Here is a 24,985-nt window from a genome sequence, read left to right as displayed (position 1 = left end):
ATTTCAGTTGTGCTTTTCTGAAGGTTTCCCAGCTCTACGTTATTTGTTCTGAGGTGATCAACCAGAACTGTACCTCATAAAAGTGCTCATCAGCTGATTCACAGCCTCCCGAGAAAAGGTTCAGGTGGAATAAAAGAAAACAAAGCAAAAAGGCAGGCAATTATCTCCAGTGCTCCATAATTAGCTGTCACCTGAATTGAAAAACAATGGTGTTTGAATCTCATCATACTCTCATTAATGAGGATCCGTCAAGGAACCAAAACAGGAAGAATTCATAATGATGCTATTTTTACAACTCACTTTTATTTATTTGATACACTTATATCCCACCTTTCCTCCAGGTTAGCTAAATACGGAATGGATGGTTCGGACCCCCGCCGTTTTAGTCTCACAACAAACTTGTGAGGTAGGCTAGACTGGGAAATGGTGACTGGCTCAAGCCACTTCATGTCTGAGTGAAAATTAGAAACGGGGGTCTCCTGGCTCCTCATCTGACACGTTCTAACCATTGGACCACACTGGCTTACTGTGCATGTTGACTCAAAATAAAATCCTATCAAATTCAACTCTCAAGGGAGTGTGCATAGGATTGCAGCCTTTCCTGACCTGACCTAGCTATTCTGCTGTCCGTTTAGAAAAAGGCACCAGCCTTGCATTGCCCTAAATTCCACACAAACCAAGTTACCTCAGGTTGAAAGGCCGAAATAAAGGCTGCGTTTGTTTGAACGGCATTGGATAGGGATTAGTAAGGAAGGCATGCTTGTTTTTTATGCCTCTCGTGCATAATCTCTGCACAGAAGCCCATTCTTGCAAATATTTCCCCTTGTACAATGGGATTTCCTTCCCTTTCCCCAACTCCATACCCTAATTTTTTCTGAGGGTTGACGGGAACCTCAGACAGATTTAGGGTGGAACAGGGGGAAGGAGGGGGATATAATGTTCCATTATGCAAAGAGAAATCCTTGTGCTGACAGAGCATTTTAGGTACTGCATGTATAATAGAGTGTATTCAGATTAGATCGGATGTGAAAGTTCATCAGGTCTGAACTTTCAAGATCAACTATATGGCTTCAATGGAATGGAATAACCCTCTGTCTTTCAAAACTTGAGCAAAGATCATTTGGCTATTTAAGATCCCAGAAACCATCCTAGACGAGTTTCAAAATCCAATCCTTTCCCCTTTGCTCAGTCCAAATTATAAGTATGAAAGTACTGTAGAACCTTCATTCTCTCTTTCTCCCCGTTAGAAGTGTATGTTAAACAGAAGATAATACTTTATAGCATTGGAGAATCAACACCTCAACAAGCAGAAGAGCTTGAATAAAATTCCAAAATACTGAGTTCTTTCAAAAGAACCAAAATTGAACCTGAGAACATTTCTAATTCAAATAACTATGCAATGAAACAATGGAGGATGTTGCTGTATAAGGAATGTGTATATTGCAAGATTTATTAGTTTAATTTTCAGGAACAGCCCCTTTTATTATGCTTTCAGTGAACAGAAGAATTCAAAACCAACTAGGCATTTTAAACTTTGCTCACGTATTTTATTTTATGTAATCCTATCTCCACACACTTCCCACACAAATCCACTAACCCTTTTAAAATACAACTTAATGCCATAGCATCACAAAGACCAAAAATTCATCCGGCTTTGCCTCAGCAGAAACGTAAAAGCCGAAGTGCAAGATATAAATTCCCTATTTCATTAATCCAGCATGGAAAACAATAGCAGAGGCCAAAAATATGCTGGAAGAAATAATGGCTTATCTGAACCTGCACAACTTCCAAAGGTGTAATTTTATAGGGCATGGTGCAAGTCAATATGAGAAATAAAAGTTCCAGGACGCCTATTACAAAAAGAATGCTTGCATGCATTCATATGGTTATTATGGGTGAGTTTTTATACTAAAACGTACTGACACACAAATAAAACTGGCATGAATATGGAGTTTTAAATTTTTGCCAAGGACTGCAATGTCACATGAAATATTGCCTAACCCATTTCGATCACCTGGGGAAATTCTATGGATGGCACCACAGAATATCACAGGACAGTGACCCGAAAATGGGCATTTTCTGCTTTTGCCCCTGAATCAGTGTTTTTGTAACTTGGGCCTCCAGTTGTGGTTGGACTACAATTTCCATCATCCCTGGTAGCTAGGGAAGATGGTATTTGTAGTCCAACAACAGCTGGAGACCCAAATCAGAGAACCACTGTTAGACAATGGACTATTCCTCCCTCTGCTGTACATGAAGCAGCAGCCATCAGTTGCTTCAGACATATTGTAAAAATGGAAAGCTTTTTTGCCCAGCTCCCTCTGATCCTTAAGACAAGACCCTGTTTTCTATGCTTGAACCCCGATATTTTTTTTGCTTTGCTTTTCTCTGATACTCCTTGTTAATATACTGCTGTTGGTTGGTTTTGGGTTGTATTTTTGTATTAAAGCTATGGTGTAGCACTTAGAATTTTATACATGTTTTGCAATAAAATATACATCATAAAACAAATATGAGGAATATGCAATCCAGGGTGTGTGTGCACACACAGAATGTGAGACAAATTAATTCCAAATGAGCGGGGATACCTGGCTAGCTGTATGCTTGCAGTCTCTGCTCTTTCTCTTCCCATTCTTTTAGAAGTAATCCCAGACTGACACTTCAGCCCAGATTCAGGACTGATTGAAGTTAGTTCAAATTCACAAAACCTTCACCAAAAAACACAAACTTTGCTCTTAGGTTCTCTGCTTATAATGGCTGGAGCTCCTGAAATGCATTCAACCCATAAAAACTATGAGCAGGTGCCAACCCTCAGTATGTTTTATTATAAAGCTTACGACGTCTCTCACATGTTCTTCCTTTTACCTAACTCCTGCACTTTTTTCCATTCTGTTCCATTTCCAGTCTCACACTAAGTGGGGTTCCATTAGGATTATTTTTTATGGAGAGGGAATTGCTCTTGTAACTACTTGGAGCATGCAAGATGTGGGTGTGGCAAATCATTGAGAGTTATTGTTGAGTCAGAAATGAAATAGCCCAGCACGACTGTAGTTTCCCTGGAAATGTATAACTAATTTTAAAAGTTCTAACCCCTAATTGTTGAATACTAAAATGAACTTTCTCCAGCAGAACAATGGTGAGCTTGCTCTGGCAATTCTAATCTAGCCACATGCGTTTTCCCTCCATTATTTTCTTTTGAAATGCCATTGTTCATTTCTACCAGCGATTACAGTTAGAGCCCAGCAACAGAAAACAAACATGGCAGAAAGAACTCCCTAGAACCATGTTCAGAATTATGAAACTTTCCTTAAATCTAACTAAGCCCTGGTCCTAATAACACTTGCCTTCAGTTTCAATGTAGGATGAAGAGACATGCAATGATTTTTAGAGAAAAGGGGCCCCGCTGGAAACTCTGTCCACCATGCTTGGTCCCAACATACCTTTTCTTCCCCTAGCTGAGGATGAAAGGGAGTGGGTGCGAATTGCTGTGCAATTTGGAAGAACAAGCAGCTGGGCAGAGTGCTGATTGGCTGGACCTTCTGTGATGTCACCAAAAGACTCCATACACTATCTGTGGAGGCAGCCTTGCACTTAAAAAAAATTACATTTAAATCTAATGCAATGAGCAAATGTTTCATGCAATGCTTAATGGACAACCTGCTGAAGATATTTCTGGCCTACAGAATTGCCACTTTATTTAAGAAGCAAAGAGGAAGCTGGGCTTGCACCACAGCTGAATAATTGGCTGGTGATATTTTTTTATTTTATTTTTTTGCACTATGTCTGTCTTCACTTCACATTTGCACTACATCAGTCTCCACACTGAATTTCTTACTTTCATGTATTTTTATAAAAGCAGTTACCAACCTCCTACCCAAGGCATGTGTTGTCTACTTCTGTTCACACAACACAGGGGTACCTAATTTTCACCAATCTCCTACTCATTGCAAATGCCTAGCATCACCTGGCTTTGCAGAAAGCTCTCCTGAGACTTGAGGGAGCCTTTTGAACAATATGGGATAGGCTGCAGTAGAGTACAAAGATGGGCAAAATTTAGGCGCTTTGCCTTACGTGAATGGGAGCATTTTCTATTAGTGCAAAGCTATCATTGGCTACAACCCCTATATACTTCATCAGTATACAGGGAATGGGCAGATCAGTCCTAACCCTTGACCTGCTTTGCTACAGGGAGACAGGATGCGGAAGAGGTCTCCCTCCACTGGACTCTGCTGGGCTGCACTGGTTGAGAGGTCTCAGAGCTGACATAAGCAAGGAGAGGATGCAGCTGGGCTAGTCAGGAATGCACTAAGGCAGTCCAGCTATCAGCAATGGGTCTCTTCATTGCACTGGCCTGGAGCTGGAGTGGCAAAAATCATGGCTAACACACACACACACACACACACACACACACACACCCCTTCCACCCTGGCCAGCGTGAGCAGCAGTTTTGGAGGTGGCATCACTGCCCCTTTTCCATTCACCTCCACTGCACAGGCCTCAAAATGACAATCCTTCTTCTACACCCTTTTAAAAAAGCTGCCGCAACATGTTACACCGTATAACAGCTTTACATTCAGCTCTTGTGTGTATGTGTAATTAATTCCGCTGGGAGCTTCTTCCCTCGCTAGTCCCAGCCCTTTAATTTGTTCACATTCCTTTTATTTATCTCCCTGTGCTTTCCAACTTATTCTGCTAAGAAGATTACTGTTCTTTAGCATCACTCCCAAGTTCATTCCTCAGCGTGACACGTCTATTGTCTTGGGGAAGCTCCCTAGTGAATTGAAGGGACACCAATGTGTAAATAAAGGCGATGGCATTACTCGTGGGCTCGAAAAGTTTCTTTCTGCCCCCAGGCCTGAGAGATGATGCTCATCGTCCATTTCTTAAGAGAGCATCTTTGCACCGTGATTACTCCAAAGAATTATATCTGGGACCACAAGGGTTATCTAGTACAACCCCCTGCCATCCAGGAATCTCAGCTCAGTGGCACCACAAGTACCTCAACTACAAAGCTTCTCAGGCTCAAATATTGGGAATTTCTGAAAAAGGCAGGTGATGTGAAAGACATCTGCGGGAAACATTGATTGTTAACAGAGACATTACTAGGCTACATGGAGCATTAGCCTGACGTTAGACAACTTAATTTCACTGGTCTCATGCTAAAAGCTGAGTCACATGGCAGCAAACTAGGTCTGCATATAATATAGGTTTCTACGCCTGCCCTAACAGCACACTACTTTGTCCCTAAAAATTCAAAATCCTGCAAATAATAAGATAAATGAACATTATTACCATCACCACTGCTGGGCAGAGTCCACTGAGCCTCTCTGCATACAAACCTCAATGCAATGATGGGAGCTGCACATTAAGTTGGTATAACAAAGCATGCAAATTGAACTCATGTATGCAAAACAAGCACAAAGTTCTCTTTCTCAGAATCCAGTATCTTGGCGTTAAGTTTCTTCTCTTAATGTAATCTGTGTTTTTTAATCATACGAATCTGAATGGAACATTCATGAAGCTATATTATGTGTTATCTATTCTGTGTACAAGGAAGCATAATAAAAATGAAAGGGAAATGATGTTCATCTTTTATCTCCAACAGGAGATTTGAGGTCTAAAACAAAATCAAGTTGTAACAGGATGAATTAATATTGTATAATAAAACACAACAGCCTAGCATGCGTCATCAAGCCTCTCAATGCTTGACAGTGATTTTAAAGTGTTGTTGCAATGCACATTCATTTGTGCATCCATTGTATGAAAAATTAGGGCATGGGCTTGTTAGGTGCCACTACGTCAAGCCTGTGGAGAAATGGATACTATTACAATTCTGCTAAAATATACATTTTTTCCCTTGTGGAATTAGCTAGCAAAAACTGCGAGTCACAGATGTACACAGTACACATTTTGTTTTTAGACACACTACTGTTGGTAGCAATTCATCTAATAATATTAGGTGGAATTTATTAGGTGATACCTAGCAGTACTGTTCTAATGTTCCTGCCAAGTCATGATTGCTATATTCTACCATCAGCTTCAGTGGCAATATGTCTGTGCATTACCAGAAGCTGGGGAACAACAGCTGGAGAGGCCTGGGGGTCCTTCTGTCCCACCTGGAAACATACCAGAGGCCACTATGTGAAACAGGATGCTGGACTAGATATTGCTCTTGGATCAAATCCAGCAGGGCTCTTCTTATATTTAAATATATAAATAGGCTATTCTCAAAGGTGATACGACTTTCTATTACATTAACAGTCTCCAGATCAAAGCACTGACAAGCTCCGGATTACGCTTAGAGTCCATCAAGCAATCATTTGATTTCAATATAGCTTATGCAGGGTTAATGCGCTCGCAGCTATGGACTGGCAGAGGAAAAATTCCCCTTTGCATGTACTCAGAATGCAAATCATGCAAGCAAACAGATTGCAAAAGGGCTCGCATGAAGTGCCAAGCGGCTGACCAAAGGGACGTACTGATAGCATCAGCCGGCTGACTGGCGCTTACCAAAGGGGTATGCACCAAACGCCAATCAGTAATTGACACTGAGAGCAACCCCAATGGGGAACTTCCTAGTGCAGCTGATCCTGGTGGGGCTGTCTATGAGCCCCACTTGCCAAAGAATTGGGAGCACACTATTAAGCCACATCTTTTCTGTGACATACCCGAGGTTGCATATGGCACCAGGTGTGTCGCTGGTGGGCATGATTTTGGGGGAAATGACTTCATGGGCCAAATATGGGCTCCGGGGGGGGGGTGTCTAAAGGCTTGCAGACCAGAGGTGCCCCACCACTGTGCCAGCTCCCCTGAGATGAACGCAGGCTGTATTGTTAGCAGCGTTTGTGGTCTGAATCTTTTTACTGTGGATCTCTGTCCACTAACATGTACTGAAACAACTTCTGCTGTGCCGAGCATTCAGGTCCAGGGGATCTTTGACCATGCAAAAGAACCCTATTCATAGCAAGGGAGGAGGGCGCTCCATACTCACATTCACAGTGTGGAGCTCCCTTAAAATGAATGTGTTCACCTTCTGCCCCTGCAATGCGTCTTGTGTTTTGTATGCTCAAGGAGCCACTGGGCTGCAGTGATCACAGCATCCCCTTCCACCAAAGCCAATCAACAGGGAGGCTTAGCTGGGAACTGTATCTGTGTGCTGGAAGACACTCTCCTATTCTAAAATATACCTCTTTCATTTTTAGAGCAATAGTAAAATCCAACATTGATGAGATGTACTTTTTCCCCCTACAGAGAAGCACTTCTCATTTTGACATAAGATGAATATGCAAACAGGTGAAAGTGTGGAAGGAATGCATTGTGAAAACAAAAGCTCAATTCAGATGAAAACAAGGGAGAAGTGGTAAAACAATGCAGAAAACAGCAATAAAAATGTTTCCTTTCAAAGGAAATGTTCAATAAGCAAAACAAGACTGTTGATTTACTTTGCTTGAATCAAGTCTCCTTCTCAACTTTGCAAGAAGCAGAAACCTTCCTCTTTGGTTGTGAAAAATAAGTTCTGAATCATTTTTATCTGGTGAGATAAATTGAGGACCGTAGACCTACAGCTCTGCCTGGTGGTGAATCATATCTGGTTAGGGCAAAATTACAGACTAGGCATTTGCTGCTGAAAACAGCACCCCTTGGTCTCTCTTACACAGTAGTGTGTGCTCTCAACTTTATCATATCTTGACATCATTTTAACCCAGCCAATGATTTGGACTTCGGGAATAGGGAGACAAAGCAGATGTCAAAACAGTGGTCCTACACATTACAAGGGAAACAAGGATGGAGCCAACATTGGGATGCCATTGTTGGCTGCAGTCCCATGTCTCTTTCAGCTCCATCCTTGCATAGGTCAATTGCCTATGGTTGCACTGATATCACTGGCTTTGTCGTGGCTAATATGCATTTAGGACAGCTTATAATTGAGTCCTCCTTAAGTTTGTCCCAATAGAAACCTCATTTACACTGAAGTCTCTCTATAAAAGTTGGTTTTGTGCATAACCACTATGCTGCCCCAGTGAAATGCTGCCATGAACTGGGATGCTGCACCTTTAAACAAGCCTTTGCTTTCAAACCTGTGACCCCTTCATTATTTCACTATCTATGCACCATATTGGTTCACGTTATGGCAAAAATATGGTTCATGTTTTATGAGACTGGGCACCTGTTTTCCACCAGATACATTAAATGTGGAGAGGTTAAAGGAAGCATGTATGATAGCACACAAAGCTATAATTGGATCAATGTCTGCATTTGACACCTCCTTTATTATTCAGTAAGTACTAAGCTTTCTATAAACTTACAGTATTTTCTTTGTTCTTTGGTGACAAGCAAGACAAATGAAAATAAAGTTTCCTTTAAATAAAATAACACAAAGGGGCTATAGACAGAAATGTGTTTATTGCAAAAGAAACAAACAAACAAACGAAAAAAAGACGACAGAAAGTGGTTGGAATAATGGCACATTGAACTAAGAATTTAGAAACATCTTACATTCTGCCCTAATGGCAGCACAGTTAATAAGGACAAACGGTCTTCTTGCAGCTCGCTTCAACTGTAGAGTGTTTCTGCAGACCTGGCGGGCAAGTTTAGTCAAGTATGTCGTATGGAGGAAGAACGACTGGCGTGTCTTCACGGCAGATTTTGGACTGCCTGTGTTCCGTACTGGTATTCCCTGCGTTGCTTGTCGAGACATGTGTGTTCTAACACATGCTTCCTGTAAGAGGGGGGGAAAGAATCAAAATGCAAACTAAAAGTCTTACTTCTGAGATCTTCCCTTTCATTAATGTACTGTTTTCTTATATGTGGCTATAATATAAGATGGCTTATTCTGAGTCAGGCCATTGGTCCATCTAGGGCAGGGGTCTGCAACCCGCGGCTCCGGAGCCGCATGTGGCTCTTTTACACCTTTGCCGCGGCTCCGGGGCGGATACTAGCGAGGGGAGGAGGCGCATTGTGCGCCCTGACACTCCCCACTGTGACGGGCGCTGTACTGGCTGTGATGTCGCATGGGGGCGGTGCGTGCGTTAGTCACGCACTGTCCCGACGTCACCTTCCCACCCGCTGTCAGATCGCGGCTCTGGAGATATATTTGTTTTAAATGTCGCAATGGTTTTGCGGCTCCCAGTTTTTTTTCTTCTTCGGAAATGGGTCCAAGTGGCTCTTTTTGTCTTAAAGGTTGCAGACCCCTGATCTAGGGGGTAGCACATTGACTGGCAATGGCTCTCCAGGATTTCAGACATGGGGCATTTTTGCCCCCATTGGAGATGCTGAGGACGGAAGCCAGAACTTGCTGCATGGAAAGCAGATGCTCTTACACTGAGTTACGCCCTTCCCCTAACTTTGCAAAATCCAAGCTAGGGAAGAATTCCAATCTCCTCTCCCTCCATCCCCACAAGTGCTCCTTGCCCACTGAATTGAAACACAGTAAATCTTGGGAATTCTACATTTCCCATCAGCCTCCTGGACAAGCCTCCCTCCTCTTCCCTCTCACCGTTTCTCCCAAATCATCACCACTTGGCAAGGAAGGAAAGGGAAAGTGGGGGGTTGGAGTTGGTAGGGCAGTGTTTGAGCAGTGAGGAGTGCTGAGACAAGGGTCATTTTCCTTAGCACAGGATCAGGTCAAAAAAATGATCCATGCTTCTTTTCAATTTAATCTGAGATGAGCAATGGAAAACTTGCCCATTTGAGAACGGATTAAGTTCTCATAGTGGGAAAACAATATTATTATTTTTTGGCGTACACACCCGAACACACAATCTACAAAGAACTTCTTTCCAGTCTTTAAAGCACAAACAACTTTTCAAAATGCATTGTATAAAGGTGTGTAACTCATACAATGGTTTCTCTGACCCGGGTAACCCAAGGTTGTCCAACACAGCTTTACAAATAAACAGGAAATGTGGAAAGGAGTTAAATTTCCATGATAAAACACAGTGGACAATGTAACAATTAATTGTGAATTATAATTATGAAATTATTCCTAATCATAAATTGAAATTTTAAAAATAAGCACTACAGAAGCACATGCAACAGGGAGCAGGCCCCACTGAAGATGATGGGACTTACTCCAAGTAAACGTTAAAAGGACTGGGTTGCACTTATTATTATTATCATCATCATCATCATCATCATCATCATCATCACTACAGAATAATGAAATCCTACCTCTGTGGTTTGAGTAGGAGAAAATCTGTCTTCATTTGTTAGTGTTGGCATTTTCAGGCCACCATATTTCTTCCAATAAATCCAACACGGTGCACATAACCTGCACTGCATGTTGGGTGGACCCCAAGAATACCACTGATGAGACTGTGTGACTAAAAGAAGAAAATAAAATTATGTTGATCCACTCAGCATAAAATACTTATCTGCACAAGTAAACACACACACACACACACCTATTTATTATAGATGTATACCGCAACAACAAATGCCACACATTTGAACAAGAAGCTTTATATATTTTATTCATTTTAACAGTTTGAAAATTCAGGGCATTCACCAAATTCCCAGAGCGACACAACTGCTTATTCACTAAGATAAACTTAGCTAAGGTGGCCCACCAGGGACACCATAAACCACCCATTTCGATTGCTTGCCAGCCTGTGCAAAAATGGGAGGTGTTGTAAACACCTAGTAAACCTCAATATTCAGCTGCTTAGGTTGGTGGTATGCAATCATGCAGGCTTGCTAAAAGAAAAGCACTGAAGTCAGCATAGAATTTATGTAAGCACTACTCCAGAGCCCTACATACATGATGCTCTCATGTGAGTACAAACGGAGCTATTCAATTGCTTAACATCATAGGCATGAGACACCCACACAGCCACACCCACAGAGTGATCATTCTACTTACCGTAGCAGCTTTCACAAGCACGACCTATTAGTGCATTCTGGGCCTGGTGAGGTGCTCCAACCGCTCCGTTCACGGCACTTGGTTTCCCGTTACTGCTGGATATCTGACTGGGATTTGGTTTGTTGCTTTAAAGTGATCACAAACACACACACACAAGCACATTAACAACATGAGTTAAATGACAGAATCCTCTGTGGTTACTCACATCATTAGCAAGAACGCTACTAACTTCTCAAATACTTTATGCGGAAATGAAAGCAAAAAATATTTTGAGAGCTCACGATGCTCTCAAAGGCTTGGAATCCGCCACATGTGCCATTATTGAACTCAGTTTATTACATCCAGGTCCTGTGCGTACTTGCATATAAATGCTGAACATGCCACTAGGAAGCTAAATGTCTTCCTCAAAGCAGCAGCTAGCAGTAATGAGAACCAAAGGCTGCCTGCAGCACCTAGCAATCCGTTCTTCAGTCCAGGGTCACTAAATGAGAATTCCTGTGCTTCGTGTTAAAACTTTGTGCAAAAAGCACATTACTAATCAAATACTGGGGGTCAAACAGATCTCAGTTTTAGTCATGATTCTCTAAGAAACAATTCCAATATAATATAATATAATATAATATATTATAATATTATATTATAATATACTGTGTTAAGATATATACCGTATTTTCGGGGGGTATAAGATACCCCCGTGTATAAGACGCCCCCTATTTTTTGGGACTCAAAATTAAGAAAATGTGATATGCACTATCCGTGTAAAAGACGACCCCTTATTTTAAACTTCAAAAATTTAGGAAAAAATATAGTCTTAAACACGGGAAAATACGGTGTGTGTGTGTGTGTGTGTGTGTGTGTGTGTGTGTAAATGTGTTAAGCTAACCAGAACGTTTTTGCTATAGAATATTATTAGGAATTATTGTTACACTTAGTGTTCAATTAGTAAAAGATTACATCTGGGATTCTTAATGCTGCTCGCTTCCCATATTTATTCCTCTCGGGTCAAATAAACTTCTGGAATCTTACTTATGCACTTTTCCCTTTAATGCAAAATCTTAACAGAGATATGAATACAAATGCTGAAAGCCTGACAACACAATCTCTTATGCAACATCAACACATAGCAGCTACCAAATCATTCTCAGAAATGCGTCTGAATGGCCAGAGGTTCCCTGTCCCTGCTTTAGAGAATTCTGCTTTCTTATGGTGCATAAGCTGGGCAGATAGCCCAGATTTATAGTCTACCAATATCTTGGAGCTGACAGGATTTCGTCCCCACCTAATCATACCCCAGACTGCGTCACTGCAAGCAATATATGCACAGCATTCTAACAATCATTGCAGCATTTAAGGTAAAAATGCAAAAACAGGGTGGCTGCTTCTGCTTCCAACACTTGAAGCTTTTGAGGATGTGAAAGTCTCTGAGACATAATCACAGTTCTACTTAGACTTTGATTAGATTTTGAGTACTGTTTCAGATTTTTTTTTATCAGTTCATTAGCCGCCTTCATTATTTTTTTAGGAAGGTGAGATGGAACTGCTGAAAACAAACAAATATATCTATGGCATGGAAGATCCTTCCAGAAGGTCTGCAAAGATCCAGCTGGGTGAGTATTTGTACAGAAATTGGGGAGGGGGCGGCAGAGACTCTGTGCCTCACTTGTTAAATGCATCTGGTCTTCTATTAATTTTGAGGCGCTGGAAGATTTACTAACCCTGGGCCCAGGCGCTCCCCCAAAACTATGACATCAGCATCAAAGGGAACATTAGCAGAAATCACTTTTATCACAGCATCACAAGGAACATTTGCAAAAATCACTTTTATAGCCTACCAAACACAAGGATGTAAAATTTTGTCCAATACAAAAGCGCCTCTTGTAATTGTTGCAGGTACACTTAACAATATTGCCTAATGTGAGTCACCTGTTCATATTGAGGAAATAAGTCTCAGATTGTAAACATACACTTTATTTCTCAGGCATGAGTACCATTAACATGCAGCCCTACACATATTTCGTATTCAGTGTTCAGTCGGGCTTAATCCCAGGTAAGCGTGGATAGGATTGCTGCTGAACATGTCTGTGATTTTGCATTAGCACTGCTACGTAAGGAAATAATTTGCAAATTGTTTTTTTTAAATGCCTGCATCGGCATAACTGGACCTTACTAGGCTATGCAAAATCTTCAAAGCAATCTAGGTTTTATGGAAGCTGCTTCTTCGCTTGTCCAATAAAAAATGTGTTCTGTACACATTTTGCATTATTATTATTATTATTATTATTATTATTATTATTATTATTATTATTTCAAAGGAAGCATTAATATTTGTGATACTTACTAGGTTGGTATGTAAACTTGTTTCAATTTGCTTTCTGCTTCAGCAGCTTTTAGGCGTTTCTAATAGAAAAGATGGAACAAATTTAATATCTCACAGAACTACAACATTTCAGTTCCTGTCAGGTGACCAGATGGACTTTCTCAGTCTTTATGATCCAGCCCAGAGGCCCCAGATCCAGGTTCCCCTACTTCTGGTGGTTGGATGAGTGGTGACAGGTAAGGGCTTTACAACTTGTGGCAGGCTTCGCTAACCTGGTGCCCTCCAGGAGTTTTGTACTACAAAACCCATCACTGGAGCTGATGGGTATTGTGGTCGAAAACATTTGAAAGGTACATTGTTGGTGAAGGCTGCCTTATGGAATGCCCTTGCCAGGGATATTCATGTGGCATCAAGTTAAACCTGCCTGCTCAACACAGGGATATGTAAAGACTCAATGTTGATCTCACATTTATTTAAACACAGGATTCCGCTGAAGGTTGTTCAACTTCAGGGTGACCTTAACTTGGAAGTTGTTGCAATTCTGGTTGATTTTTAAATACTTGTTTTCAAGTGTTGCAATCAAAGTGTTTTTTAAGTGTTACTTGTTTTTAAGTGTTACAAACAAATAAAAAACTGATTTGTTAAATATATATATATATATATATCCTAAAATAAAGGAGAGTAATTCATGACACTTTGTAATAGCTAAATCAAATGGGCAGCTTGTTGGAAGGTGTGATCACACGCACACATATGCTGCAAAGCTAAGCTGTGCACAAGCGCCTGTTTCTATCGCTCACATGCTTTTCCACAATGCCAATGACTATGTATATGACAACAATACGGACCAATCTTCTCCTAAATTACTTACTACTTGGATAAACTAACACCAAAATGACTGTCATCAATAGGCTGACACTGATTTGTTACAACAACTCTGTCCTGGGCTCTGCTGGAACACACACAGCCCCGAGTTGAAACAGTGAGCGATGGACCTATTCCCAAATAATGGGAACCACTTGAGGAAAATAAGGAATAAAGTTAAGACCAAGTATTGAGTTAGAAAAAAGAATTCTTACTGGAGAGGTAATCATGCTGCTGAGTCTTTATTTACAACAGCCATTGTGGAATCATACTGTATTAATTAGCTTTTTAAAAAATCAGACAAATCAACTGCTTTGCCCCTTCCCTTTCTGTGAGTATCTGCTTCTGTTCAATTTTGAGCACAAATAGCTCTCCTGTTCAGGAAATGGCTGCTCTGGATCCAAGCCAAAGTATCTAAATATACGTAATTCCTGGATTTCTTCATCATGTTTAATTATATCCTTCAAAGAAATGAAAGGTCACTTCAAATGCTGTTAACTTCCTACACAGAGAAATTCCAGGAATTAGCTTGCGCGCGCTCTCTCTCTCTCTCTCTCTCTCTCTCTCTCTCTCTCTGTGTGTGTGTGTGTGTCACTGTCGAGTTGTGTGTGAGATCATCACACATGATAATCTGATCTATGGCTACGTGCCAATCCTCAGATGTGTCTTCCATGTAGGCATTTTGACACGTTTAAAGCCTCCCTAAATTAGATTACTGCCGAGATTTAACTTTCTAAATCCCATTTTCTGGAATCTATACAATATCTGTTTACTGGGCAATCCAGCTGGATTGGGGCAGAGAGAACCAAACGTAATCATGCTGCAAAACCCAAAGCCCTTTTGAGACCAAAATGGGACAGGCAGGGGTGGGGTGGGGGTGTTTCTGGGTCATTATCCCCCGACCCGACTTGTTTCTTGTATTGCTTCCATTGGAAACAATTGAAGGAATATGACATGAGGTCCTCAAGGTGAATGGGAGCCCACTCCTGCCACACACACCCCTTGCCAACCAGAGAAAGGCAAGAGCTGCAATGAGAAGGGGTCCTGTGAGGTCAGATCTCCTTCTCCCAGAGCAGACCACCCTCAGAGAGGGAGGTCCAAAAGCAACCCAGGTGCTACAGAACTGCGTGTTCATTTACTTGGTGAACCCATGGCAAAGTATAGAAAAAATTACCTGCTGGATGTATCTGTCTGTAGTTTTCCACATATAATAATATTCAATGATGCTAGTCAGAGACTTCCAAGGAAGCTGAAAAAAACAAAAACAAAACAAAAACACTTAATTACAATGTCTGGTAAACTTCACTTGGCTGCAATGTTGCAGCAAACTCAGCACAATGTAATTTAGACCCAGGAAAAAAGACTTTTAAAAAATCTCACGGCAATTTAGAGGTCAAGGAAGCATAGTCTACATTAGCAAAGGTAATAAGAGGGGTGGGCTCGCCATGTTTTTTTTTTGTTGTTGTTGTTTTTGGAATACAACTTCCATAATCCCTGACCACCGGTCTTGCTGGTTGGGGCTGCTAGGAGCTGAAGTCTAACAACATTTGGAGGCCCAGAGGTTTGCCACTCGTAATAAAATTACCTGCTTCTCTCTGGGAAATGGGTAAGGAAACACACTCAAGAGTTTGGTTAGACAAATTCTGGTGGCTTAGGATCTGGGAAAGTCACTGGGCTTTTGTACTAGTCCTTAGAGCAGGGGTCAGCAAACTTTTTCAGCAAGGGGCTGATCCACTGTCCCTCAGAACTTGTGGGGGGCGGCGGACTATTTTTTTTGGGGGGGGGGTGAACGAATTCCTATGCCCCACAAATAACCCAGAGATACATTTTAAATAAAAGGACACATTCTACTCATGTAAAATGTGGGCCTTAGTTTGCCTACCCATGCCTTAGAGGAGCGGCCTTGCTAGCTAGGGTTGATGGGAGTTGTAGTTCAACAACATCTGGGGACCCACAGGTTGAGAAAGGCCTAAAAAATTTCATTAAAATCTATTTAAGAAAGAATTAAAATCTTAAGAAGACATGAATTCTTCTATTAAGGACCTTTTCAAATGCTGACATCAGTTTGATACTTTTAACTTCGTTTGTCTTGTCATTGTTTATAAATTGTACTGTCTGGGGTTGTTGTTTTTTTAATCTCCATGGGTAGTGGAAGAGGACTAGGAACAAGGGACTCAAAGACCCTCAAGAGTTCTAGCCCTATAACTATATTTCTATGAAGCTGCCATATACCATGCCAAACCATTGTTCCTTCAGTATTTTCAATGCTGACTCTCCGGGTTTTTGGCTTTCTTATCTGGTGATGCTACGGATTGAACCTCAGACCATAGCTGTCAACTTTTCCCTTTTCTTGCGAGAAATCCTATTCAGAATAAGGGAATTTCCCTTAAAAAAAAGGAAAAAGTTGACAGCTATGCCTCAGACCTTTTGCATGCATACTATGGACTCTACCACTGCACTGTGAACCTTTGAGACAAAGCGACACAGTGCTTTCATTAAGTGTTTTGTTTTTTAAAAAGTGAGGGCTAGCTGGTAAAAATACTGTTCGCTTTCTACATGTCAGCTTCCTATATTATGAAGAAATCTTGGCACAAGTTGTTTTCAAGTTAGCACGCCTCCAGGAGAGACGTATTACAAGCCTTACCTCCATCCCGTTTGTTCCATTCCATGCCCTAAGTGTTACAAAAGTGATGGAACCCTTCTGCACTGAGCTTTTCACACATCGACACACAGTTAGTAGGAAGAGTGTGACAAAATGAGTCAGCTGTATCCCACTGCAGATCAACCCTCTTCCCTAAGAAGTAGGCATTCTGTTATCAAATGATTACTTAATGTCACAATAGAATTAATTCTAAGGATCAGAGAAGCCAGAGGGGCAGCGATGGCAACAGCGGATGACATACCGAGCAAGACAGCATATCCTCAAAAACAGCACATAGTTTTCATGAACTGATATATCATTACTTTAATTATTCTAGTTTATGGTCCCTACCAGTAACACTGCATCTTAGCAGATAGCTAGTATTTACTTGTGCCACACTAGCAGCAGGTCTCTGTACTTCCAGAGTTCTTTCAACTGCTCAGTAGGGTCAACCTCGGATAAAACAGCATGCTTTTTTTATCTTGGTGCCTTGAAGATAAGATGTGTATATTCCAAACCTTTATTTTAATCAGGCAGGGATTAAATCACTTAAACTATAAAAATGATACATAAGATGAAACAGAGTACAATTTTTTTTTAAGTGGCAGACTTCTTTATTCCAAGTTTAGAGAATTTGTGGAGATCTCTGACCTTTCCAAGGTTGCAAACTATGTTCTTGAAGCTGACTTTGGGAACAACCCAAACTCAAGATCTGCAGGGATGAGCAAAGTCTGGAATAAGAGGAACTCTGGCTAAGCCAACTGAGGACCCTCAGCCCAGTTCAGTTGGCAATACAAGGGCATAAATACACCAATCTGGCTCAGCTGGTGATGGCTAAGCTTAAAGGTAAAGGGACCCCTGACCATTCGGTCCAGTCGTGACCGACTCTGGGGTTGCGGCACTCATCTCGCTTTATTGGCCAAGGGAGCCGGCATACAACCTCCGGGTCATGGGGCCAGCATGACTAAGCCGCTTCTGGTGAACCAGAGCAGCACATGGAAATGCCGTTTACCTTCCCGCCAGAGCAGTACCTATTTATCTACTTGCTCTTTGACGTGCTTTTGAACTGCTAGGTTTGCAGGAGCAGGGACTGAGCAACGCGAGCTCACCCCATCACGGGGATTCGAACCGCCGACCTTCTGATCGGCAAGTCCTAGACTCTGTGGTTTAGCCCACAGTGCCACCTGCGTCCCACACGATGGCTAAGCTTAGGCAAGGCCTAAAGCAGGGGTGGGATAGTGGAGACATACCCCCATTCCAAACTCTGTTCGGACTTAACAATCCGGCGGAAGTTACACTGTCAAATAGGGCAATGTAAGAAAAACTCTAGTTTTGAAGGCTTGAACTGGCTCAGCACGAAGCAGCTCGGCTCTGGAACAGAGTTTGGAACAGGTTAAGTTACACCAGCATAATTTACCCTATAGTTTGGAATCTTTCCACCTTTGTTCTATTCCAACCGTGTTAACAACATCCATCAGTGTTTAAAATTGGGAACACAGAATGAACTTCATTAATATGTAAACACACTTCATTGGACTTCAAGCTCTCGTGCCATTTATGTACCTTTTCAAACGGAAAAAAACTGGAAACAATTTCAAATCTAAACTTATTTTCTTTTGCAAAGTGCTAAAATTTTGTTTACCTCCCATTTCTGATAGTATTAGAGAATAATTTGACCCCTTCTATCAGGCTGAGAACAAGCCCTGCACACCCTCAGGGCTTCTCCTTCTCCCCCTCCTTGTGCTCCTAGTGTTGGCCTGACTGAAATTAGGATAATGCAGTTTAAATGCAACTTACAAACTATGAAACAAAACCTCTGATTTAATGGCAATCCTAGCAGCTACGATTAGGCAAACAGGTGCCAATTATTTTTTTAGGAACAGCCATTATTGTTAAATGACGCCACGAAGGGGGGAAAAGAGCACTGAGGTGCTCTTCCCTCAGTGAACTGTCTACATCGGGCACATTATTTCCGCTCCACATATAAAGATGCCTTATAAAGAGCCAGTCCACTTACCCAATATTGTTTATTCTGTCTGCTAGCAGCTCTCCAAGGTCTCCAGGCAGAGGACCTCACCAGCACTGCCACCTTTTTAATGCAGACTTAACAGGCTTTGAGCTGGGACCATTTGCATGCGCTACTACTGAAGTATGGGCCTTCCTCTGATATTTACATGCACACGTATGGACTACTTGCAACCAAGTGAAGATGCCTGGGTGCCAGAATGGTACCTGACATCTCCACCATCTGGAGGTGCATGCCCGGGGATCCTTGGATCTGGACTGTTTTCACACGCTAATACTTCATCCTGTAGAATTCTATCAGCTATATTTTATCTGCACAATCAGAAAGAACTGCAGGAACCAAAATGCTTTTTCTGTGCAGCCTGAGCAGGAGCAGTGAACAATGTCATAGTTGTCGCTTGTCTTCACTTAACCCACCCCGCTGCCCTGCTCACAGTTGTGTTACATTATGAATGGTCCATGCCACCATTAAGAAAAAGTGGTAGGAATTGTCCAGTATATATGTGGACTGTCCCTGGATCAAGTGACTTTTCTTCTTAAAGTTCTCAAACTTCTTAACTTGGCTCAAGGTTGTCATCTGAACTAGCTGGATGTTTAACTGGATGATAATCATCATCATCATCATCATCAATAATCAATCACTTATTTGAAAAATAAGGCTCTAGTGCCATGTTGCCCAAGAATGGCAACTAGACATTCTGTTTTGGCAACTGCCACCTTGGTTTAAGGAGCCATTTGGTGCCTAGCTTATACATCTGAGTTTCTAAAACTAAGATCCAGCTGTCTGTGGAAAACAACCCAATAATGGATAGAAAGGGGGTATACTTCTACTTACAAAGTCTTGTCGTATGTCGTTGAAGTCTTTGCCATATTTCTCTAGGGCTTCTTCAAACAAACTAGCCTCTGAAGCAGACCATTCTTCCATTTCATCTCTGCAGAGGACAGGCCCTCCAAGTGGAACCAGGACACTAATAGCACTGCTCAGGTCATAGTTATGCTTATGCAATGTATCCATGGCATGAAACTGGACGAAAAACACAAAAGCAACCCACTAAATTAAATGGGCTCCACAATTCTCTACATCCTAATTGCAGTAAACAAGAGCTGAGAACCCTTTCTCTTCTGTTGCGCCCTTCCCATGATACAGATTTTAATTCAACTGCAGTTCCTGCTTTCTGTTACCCTCATGCTTCCCTTTCTTGACTATGAAAACAGGCAAAAAACAGCGCAGGTTAAGTGAGCAAACCTGAGTCTCATAAGACCTGTTCAGAAGACCATCCAAGGAAGAGCAAAACATCCATGGTAGAGCAATACAATGAGACATGGTGGAGGGGAACGAAATCACGTTTGCACATCCCAAACACCCATGCATCAATTGAGTCTTCTGTTTACAGCCTTTTGTGGGCACATATGCCTGCAGAGTCTGCAAATAACACCTAATCTGTGTGGGTTTAGGACAAGTCAGCGTGATCCTATTTACCCTTTAGTGTGTTGCTTAATCCTGAATTTTTATTGTCTGTACAATGCTGTATAAACCTCCAGGAGAGTCTCTTAAACCTACGACTTAGTCCCATCTTAAGGGAGGATTGCCCAAAGCATGCAACGCATTTTAGAAATAATTTGAAAAGGGCATTAGGAACAAGGGAGGAACACAGAATCGTATGAAGCTGCCTTATACCAGAATATTGGTCCATATAGCTCTGTACTGGTGACACTGACTATCACTGGCTCTAAGATTCCCTCTGGAGATGCTGGGGATCAAAGCTCAGACCTTTTGAATAAAATGCATGTGCTCTACCGCTGAACATACAGCCTTTAAGAGACACAGCAACAAAGGACTTTCAATTCAGTAAAAGAATAGAACAGAAAGCAAGGGCTAGCTGCTTTAAAAAAAAAAAGAGGGTTAGAATACTGTGTTTTAACAAGCAAGTACTTTCAGAATGGTAATGAAATATATCAAAACCCTCAGAGAGCACGTCGGCTCCAACTATGATCACCAATTAAGAGTAAAAGTGCTATTTGAAGGGGGGAAACATCCTCCTTAGCTTGAGAATGAAAAAGAGAACAGAAGTTTTAATAATGCCAAGAAAGCAGGCAAGAAGCGGTCGAGATAATGAACAAGAGCACAGAATGGTAATTAAATCTGGCTTGGCTCTTCTGGTTAACGAAGTTAATCATTAGCAAGGATAAAACTTTTGCACAACTGTCCAAAAACTAAATGTATCAGTCAGTCAGTGTACCCAGTGTGTACTTTTGAGGACAGAACAGCCTCGGAACAGTGTGAAGGAGGGGAAATACATTGCCAGATACCCAAAGGCCATGCATATTTATATAACTTCCCGCTGTTCCTCCATGGTCCCTCCTTCCATTATAGCTTTACAATAACCCTCTGAGGTACACTGAGAGAGAGAGAGAGAGAGAGAGAGAGAGAGAGAGAGAGAGAGAGACTAGATCAAGATTGCCCAGTGAGCTTCACAATGAAGTAAGGACTTGAGCCTGGATATCCTCTGTCTCTGGTCTGATCCTCTCGCCATTACACTACTGCCTCTCACTGCAGTTCCACATAGCTACTAGTGCGAACGCAGTTCAGAGCTGCCTCAGTGCCAGCCCTGCCCTCCTCCTAAGAAGCTCATGGCTTCTTCTTGAATTTGCAACAGCAAAAGAGGAACAGGTTTAGCCATTTTAGGTGTTACTGAAGAAGGGTAAGTTATCATACGAGAGGAACACTGTGCCTCACCACTGTCCTCATTATCCTCATCATGGAAGCTCCCCATTCATTTTCCACTAATTTTCCAGGGCTTTAAAGCAGGTCCTCCACCAGGTACAAGAGGCTGCCCGTGAGTTGAAGGGCAATGAGATTGGTGATGGGGCCCCAGCCTGCGTGTTCACCCGCTCCGCCTCCTTCCCCCGTGATAACTCAAGTCTTTTAAGTAACTCCTGAAGATGACTATTGTCAACTTGCTGAGCAGTTCCCAATTAGCCAAGTTCTGCAGACCCCCCGTTTTTCAAAAGCCGAGCCATGGTCCCCCTACTTTTGAAAATGTTACTATCTCTGTGGTAGTTTTCATTATGTGAATGGCGCCACCGTACCCGCCAACATGTCCCAGGACAAAACCGGGACATGCGCCCATGTGAGTCACATGACCCACATGAGAGTATGGCGACCAAAAACGGGATGTCCCAGACAGTTGAGGGGTATGTGCCACAGACCCCCGGGTGCATTAGACAGACCCCAGGGGGTCAATGGACCACCAATTGGGAACCACTGGCCTGGATTGTAAAGATTTGTGTTTCAGATTTCCATATGTAACAGTATCAAGTTATTTTCAGTCAAGCTTTATCACTCTTTTTGGACTAACCTATCAATTGCCATATTCAGAGACACTGAAAGATGAATACCATATTTTCATACGTTTTTGTGCTTATTCTCTTATGACAGCAAATGGTTATCTAAAAGATGCTCTCATGCTTAAATGGTATCATTCTTCCACTTTCAAAAAATGCATTTTATTATTAGTTTCAGGAACAAAGAGCAACCATTTCCAAACACTGAGAGATGCCAAAATCCAGCCCTAAAATAACGTTTGTACAGGGCAGTCAGGTGTCAACGGATGGATGACATGAACCTACTGTACCCTGAAACACCTGGGTCTTTTGCAGCACAGTCTTAAACATGCCCACTTAAAAGTTCTCTTGTGTTCAACTGGGCTTACTGCATAGTGGTATTCATCTACTCAGAGTACACCCACTGAAATTAATAGGCCTAACTTAGTTATGTTCATTATTTTAAGTGAGTTGACTCCGAGTAAAACTTAGTTGAATATCACTTACTGAATAGGATCGTGGCCTTAGCTCTTTAATATACTGAAACAGTATAACACACTATTAATAAGTTCTGTGGGTGAAATCCAATGTTGCTGTTCCATTTACAGAACAGCTTTAAGTCCTGTGGAAGTATCTGCTAGCCTAAAGGGAGACAATTTGCAATCCCCACCCTACCGCTGAATGCTACCTAAAACACCTTCCATGTGATGTATTTCTTCCTCCTCCAGCCCCTACCTCCGAGAAAGAAAACCTCATTCACGGGAGTTTTTAAGCAGAGGTTGGGTGGCCATCTGTCATGGATGCTTTAGCTGAGATTCCTGCATTGCAGGGGGCTGGACTCGAAGACCCTCAAAGTCCCTTCCAACACTACAGTTCTGTGATTCTGTAAGAAGGTTCCCAGCAGTTTGGCTTGAAGAAGAGGCAGCTGAAGGAAGTACTCAAAACATTCACATGCAGGTATTCAAAATCCTTCACACCCTGATCAGCAGCACAGAGGACCAGGAGGAAGTCGGCCTCTTAAATCCCACCCAGTATGAATTAATGCGCAAAAACAGGATTTCAAGGAAGCATCTCACCAGAGTGATGTCACGGGAAGCAGCAGCAGCGCTCATGTGTAAACTAGGTTGTCTTACAGAACTACTGCAGTCCAGAGCTCGGGCAAACGTACCAACCGCACTGAAAAACATACAAAAGAATTGCAAAAATTAAAAATTAAAAAATACCCATGAAAACAATGAAAACCAGATATACATTAAAGGCATCATATGCATGCCCGCTCTTTCACATGCGCTCCATAGTTTATTGGCAGGCATGTTAGGATTCACCTGTGAATGGAAAGACTTCAAAGCAAACTCAGATGTTTAGCGTGAATACCAAAGGTGAATCTGTATTAATAGGGGCAAATGTCCACCACAGGCTATATCTATATCTATAGCTTTCATATATGGTGTGCCAATAAAACTTCTGTGCAAGTGGGGACATGAGTGGAGCGAATAAATGCAGGAAGACACTGTGAGACAAGCAGAGAGCTCTATTACACACAGAGAGAAAGCTGTAAGTACCTGTCAGGGAACTGCCATCAGAACGAGAGATGGAGGCAGGGCCACCCAGCGATGCCGGAGAGGGGACGAGCAGGGGGGAAGGATTTCAACGTAACACCCATAGAGAAGAGAGGGAGATGGAGGAATTGGTGACAGGGCTCCAAGACCCTTCCCCGGACGATAGTGGAGAGAGCGCTGGGACGCCCCTGCCTTCCCCTTACTTGCGCAGACGCGTTCCGCGCAGAGAACATAGGAGGAGACTTGGGGTCAAACAGCTTTTATGCTGGAAGAGGTTCAAGAGACGCCCACTCTCGGATTCTGCAAGTGACTAACAGGTCACGGAGGGCGAGCTCCGACCCTGGGCATGGTTGGGGCAACCAAGCTAACTGAACTGAAGTAAGGTTACGCACAAGTAACCCCTAACAACCATTACAGTACCTCTAGGCTAATGACTGCAACTTTGTCTTGAACTATATGCACACGGTAGCCATAGGTGACCAGGAATTGTACACAGGTGAGTAAGCAAACTTGTATAGGAGGGGTGGAGCTGTCAACCCCTTTGTGGAAGGCTTTTTTTCCCTTTACTGTAAGCTTGCTAAATGGTTAGTAAGCTGCATTTCTATGCCAGGGGCTGAGGGCATGCCTTTTGGAGAGATACTTCTGGCCTCAACCATGCCTTGACACAAACACACCCAGAGTAATGCTAACCTACAAAGACAAATTAAGTTGATTTCCAGGGGTTATTAGTGTTATTGAAACACATTTTTTAAAAACACACCCTGTGTCGAGGCTCAGTATCTCACACACTACCCAAACACCCAGAAAAAAACAGTGTTTTCAGTACCCTTAAAATGCTCTCCCAACCATTTATCTATGAGCAGCTCCTCTGAGAACCAGAGATCATTTAAATGGCCCAGACCCACCTCCATACTTGGGTTATTTAAACATTCTACCAATTGGATAGGGGCTACCAACACAAGAGCAACCAAAAGAATAGGGCATATTAAGTACACTTATGAATCAACCCACTGTGACTCCTGTTCCAATATGTCAATTTTCCTTTTAACTTGAAGGCATAATTGAAGAAAACTTGAAATTTCAAATTACATTTCCTTTCATAAAAATAACAATAAAAATCTGTCAACAGTTGGAGTACTGCAGGACTTTACAGCTGCTGGTTTGTACTTTAAAGTGAACTGCAAAAAAACAACATCACCAAGGCCATTAATATTCCATGTTTTTTAGCAATTTACACAAGTAAATGAGGCAATCAGCTATTTATTTTCCTCAACCATCATTATTTTAAAAGGATTTTTTTGGCTTTAAATTGGATGACCACCTCCACCTCCACCTTAGCCTGACAGAGAGGACTGCTGTGTTATTTAAGCTGTTAAGAGAGGTTTTTTTAGTTT

The 24,985-nt window shown here is 42.0% G+C and overlaps 1 protein-coding gene across 5 annotated transcripts in view; it reads right to left on the bottom strand.

The window, feature by feature from the left end:
• The window catches only part of MTA3 (metastasis associated 1 family member 3), a 126,165-nt gene that overhangs the window by 53,802 nt on the left and 47,378 nt on the right, over nt 1–24,985 (bottom strand). For all 5 annotated transcript variants that reach the window (XM_083733368.1, XM_083733364.1, XM_083733365.1 and 2 more), the window contains exons 8-14: nt 23,109–23,208; nt 19,544–19,732; nt 15,217–15,291; nt 13,200–13,258; nt 10,862–10,986; nt 10,171–10,322; nt 8,497–8,719 (exon numbers count right to left, since the gene is read on the bottom strand). In XM_083733368.1, coding sequence (XP_083589494.1) covers nt 8,497–8,719; nt 10,171–10,322; nt 10,862–10,986; nt 13,200–13,258; nt 15,217–15,291; nt 19,544–19,732; nt 23,109–23,208 — 923 coding nt within the window. The remainder of the gene's footprint in view (nt 1–8,496; nt 8,720–10,170; nt 10,323–10,861; nt 10,987–13,199; nt 13,259–15,216; nt 15,292–19,543; nt 19,733–23,108; nt 23,209–24,985) is intronic.

Source organism: Podarcis gaigeae (genome assembly GCF_964106915.1).
Source record: "Podarcis gaigeae genome assembly, chromosome: 3".
NCBI lineage: Eukaryota > Metazoa > Chordata > Lepidosauria > Squamata > Lacertidae > Podarcis > Podarcis gaigeae.
Note: the sequence above shows the minus strand (reverse complement) of the source record. Positions and strands in the feature narration are given on the sequence as shown.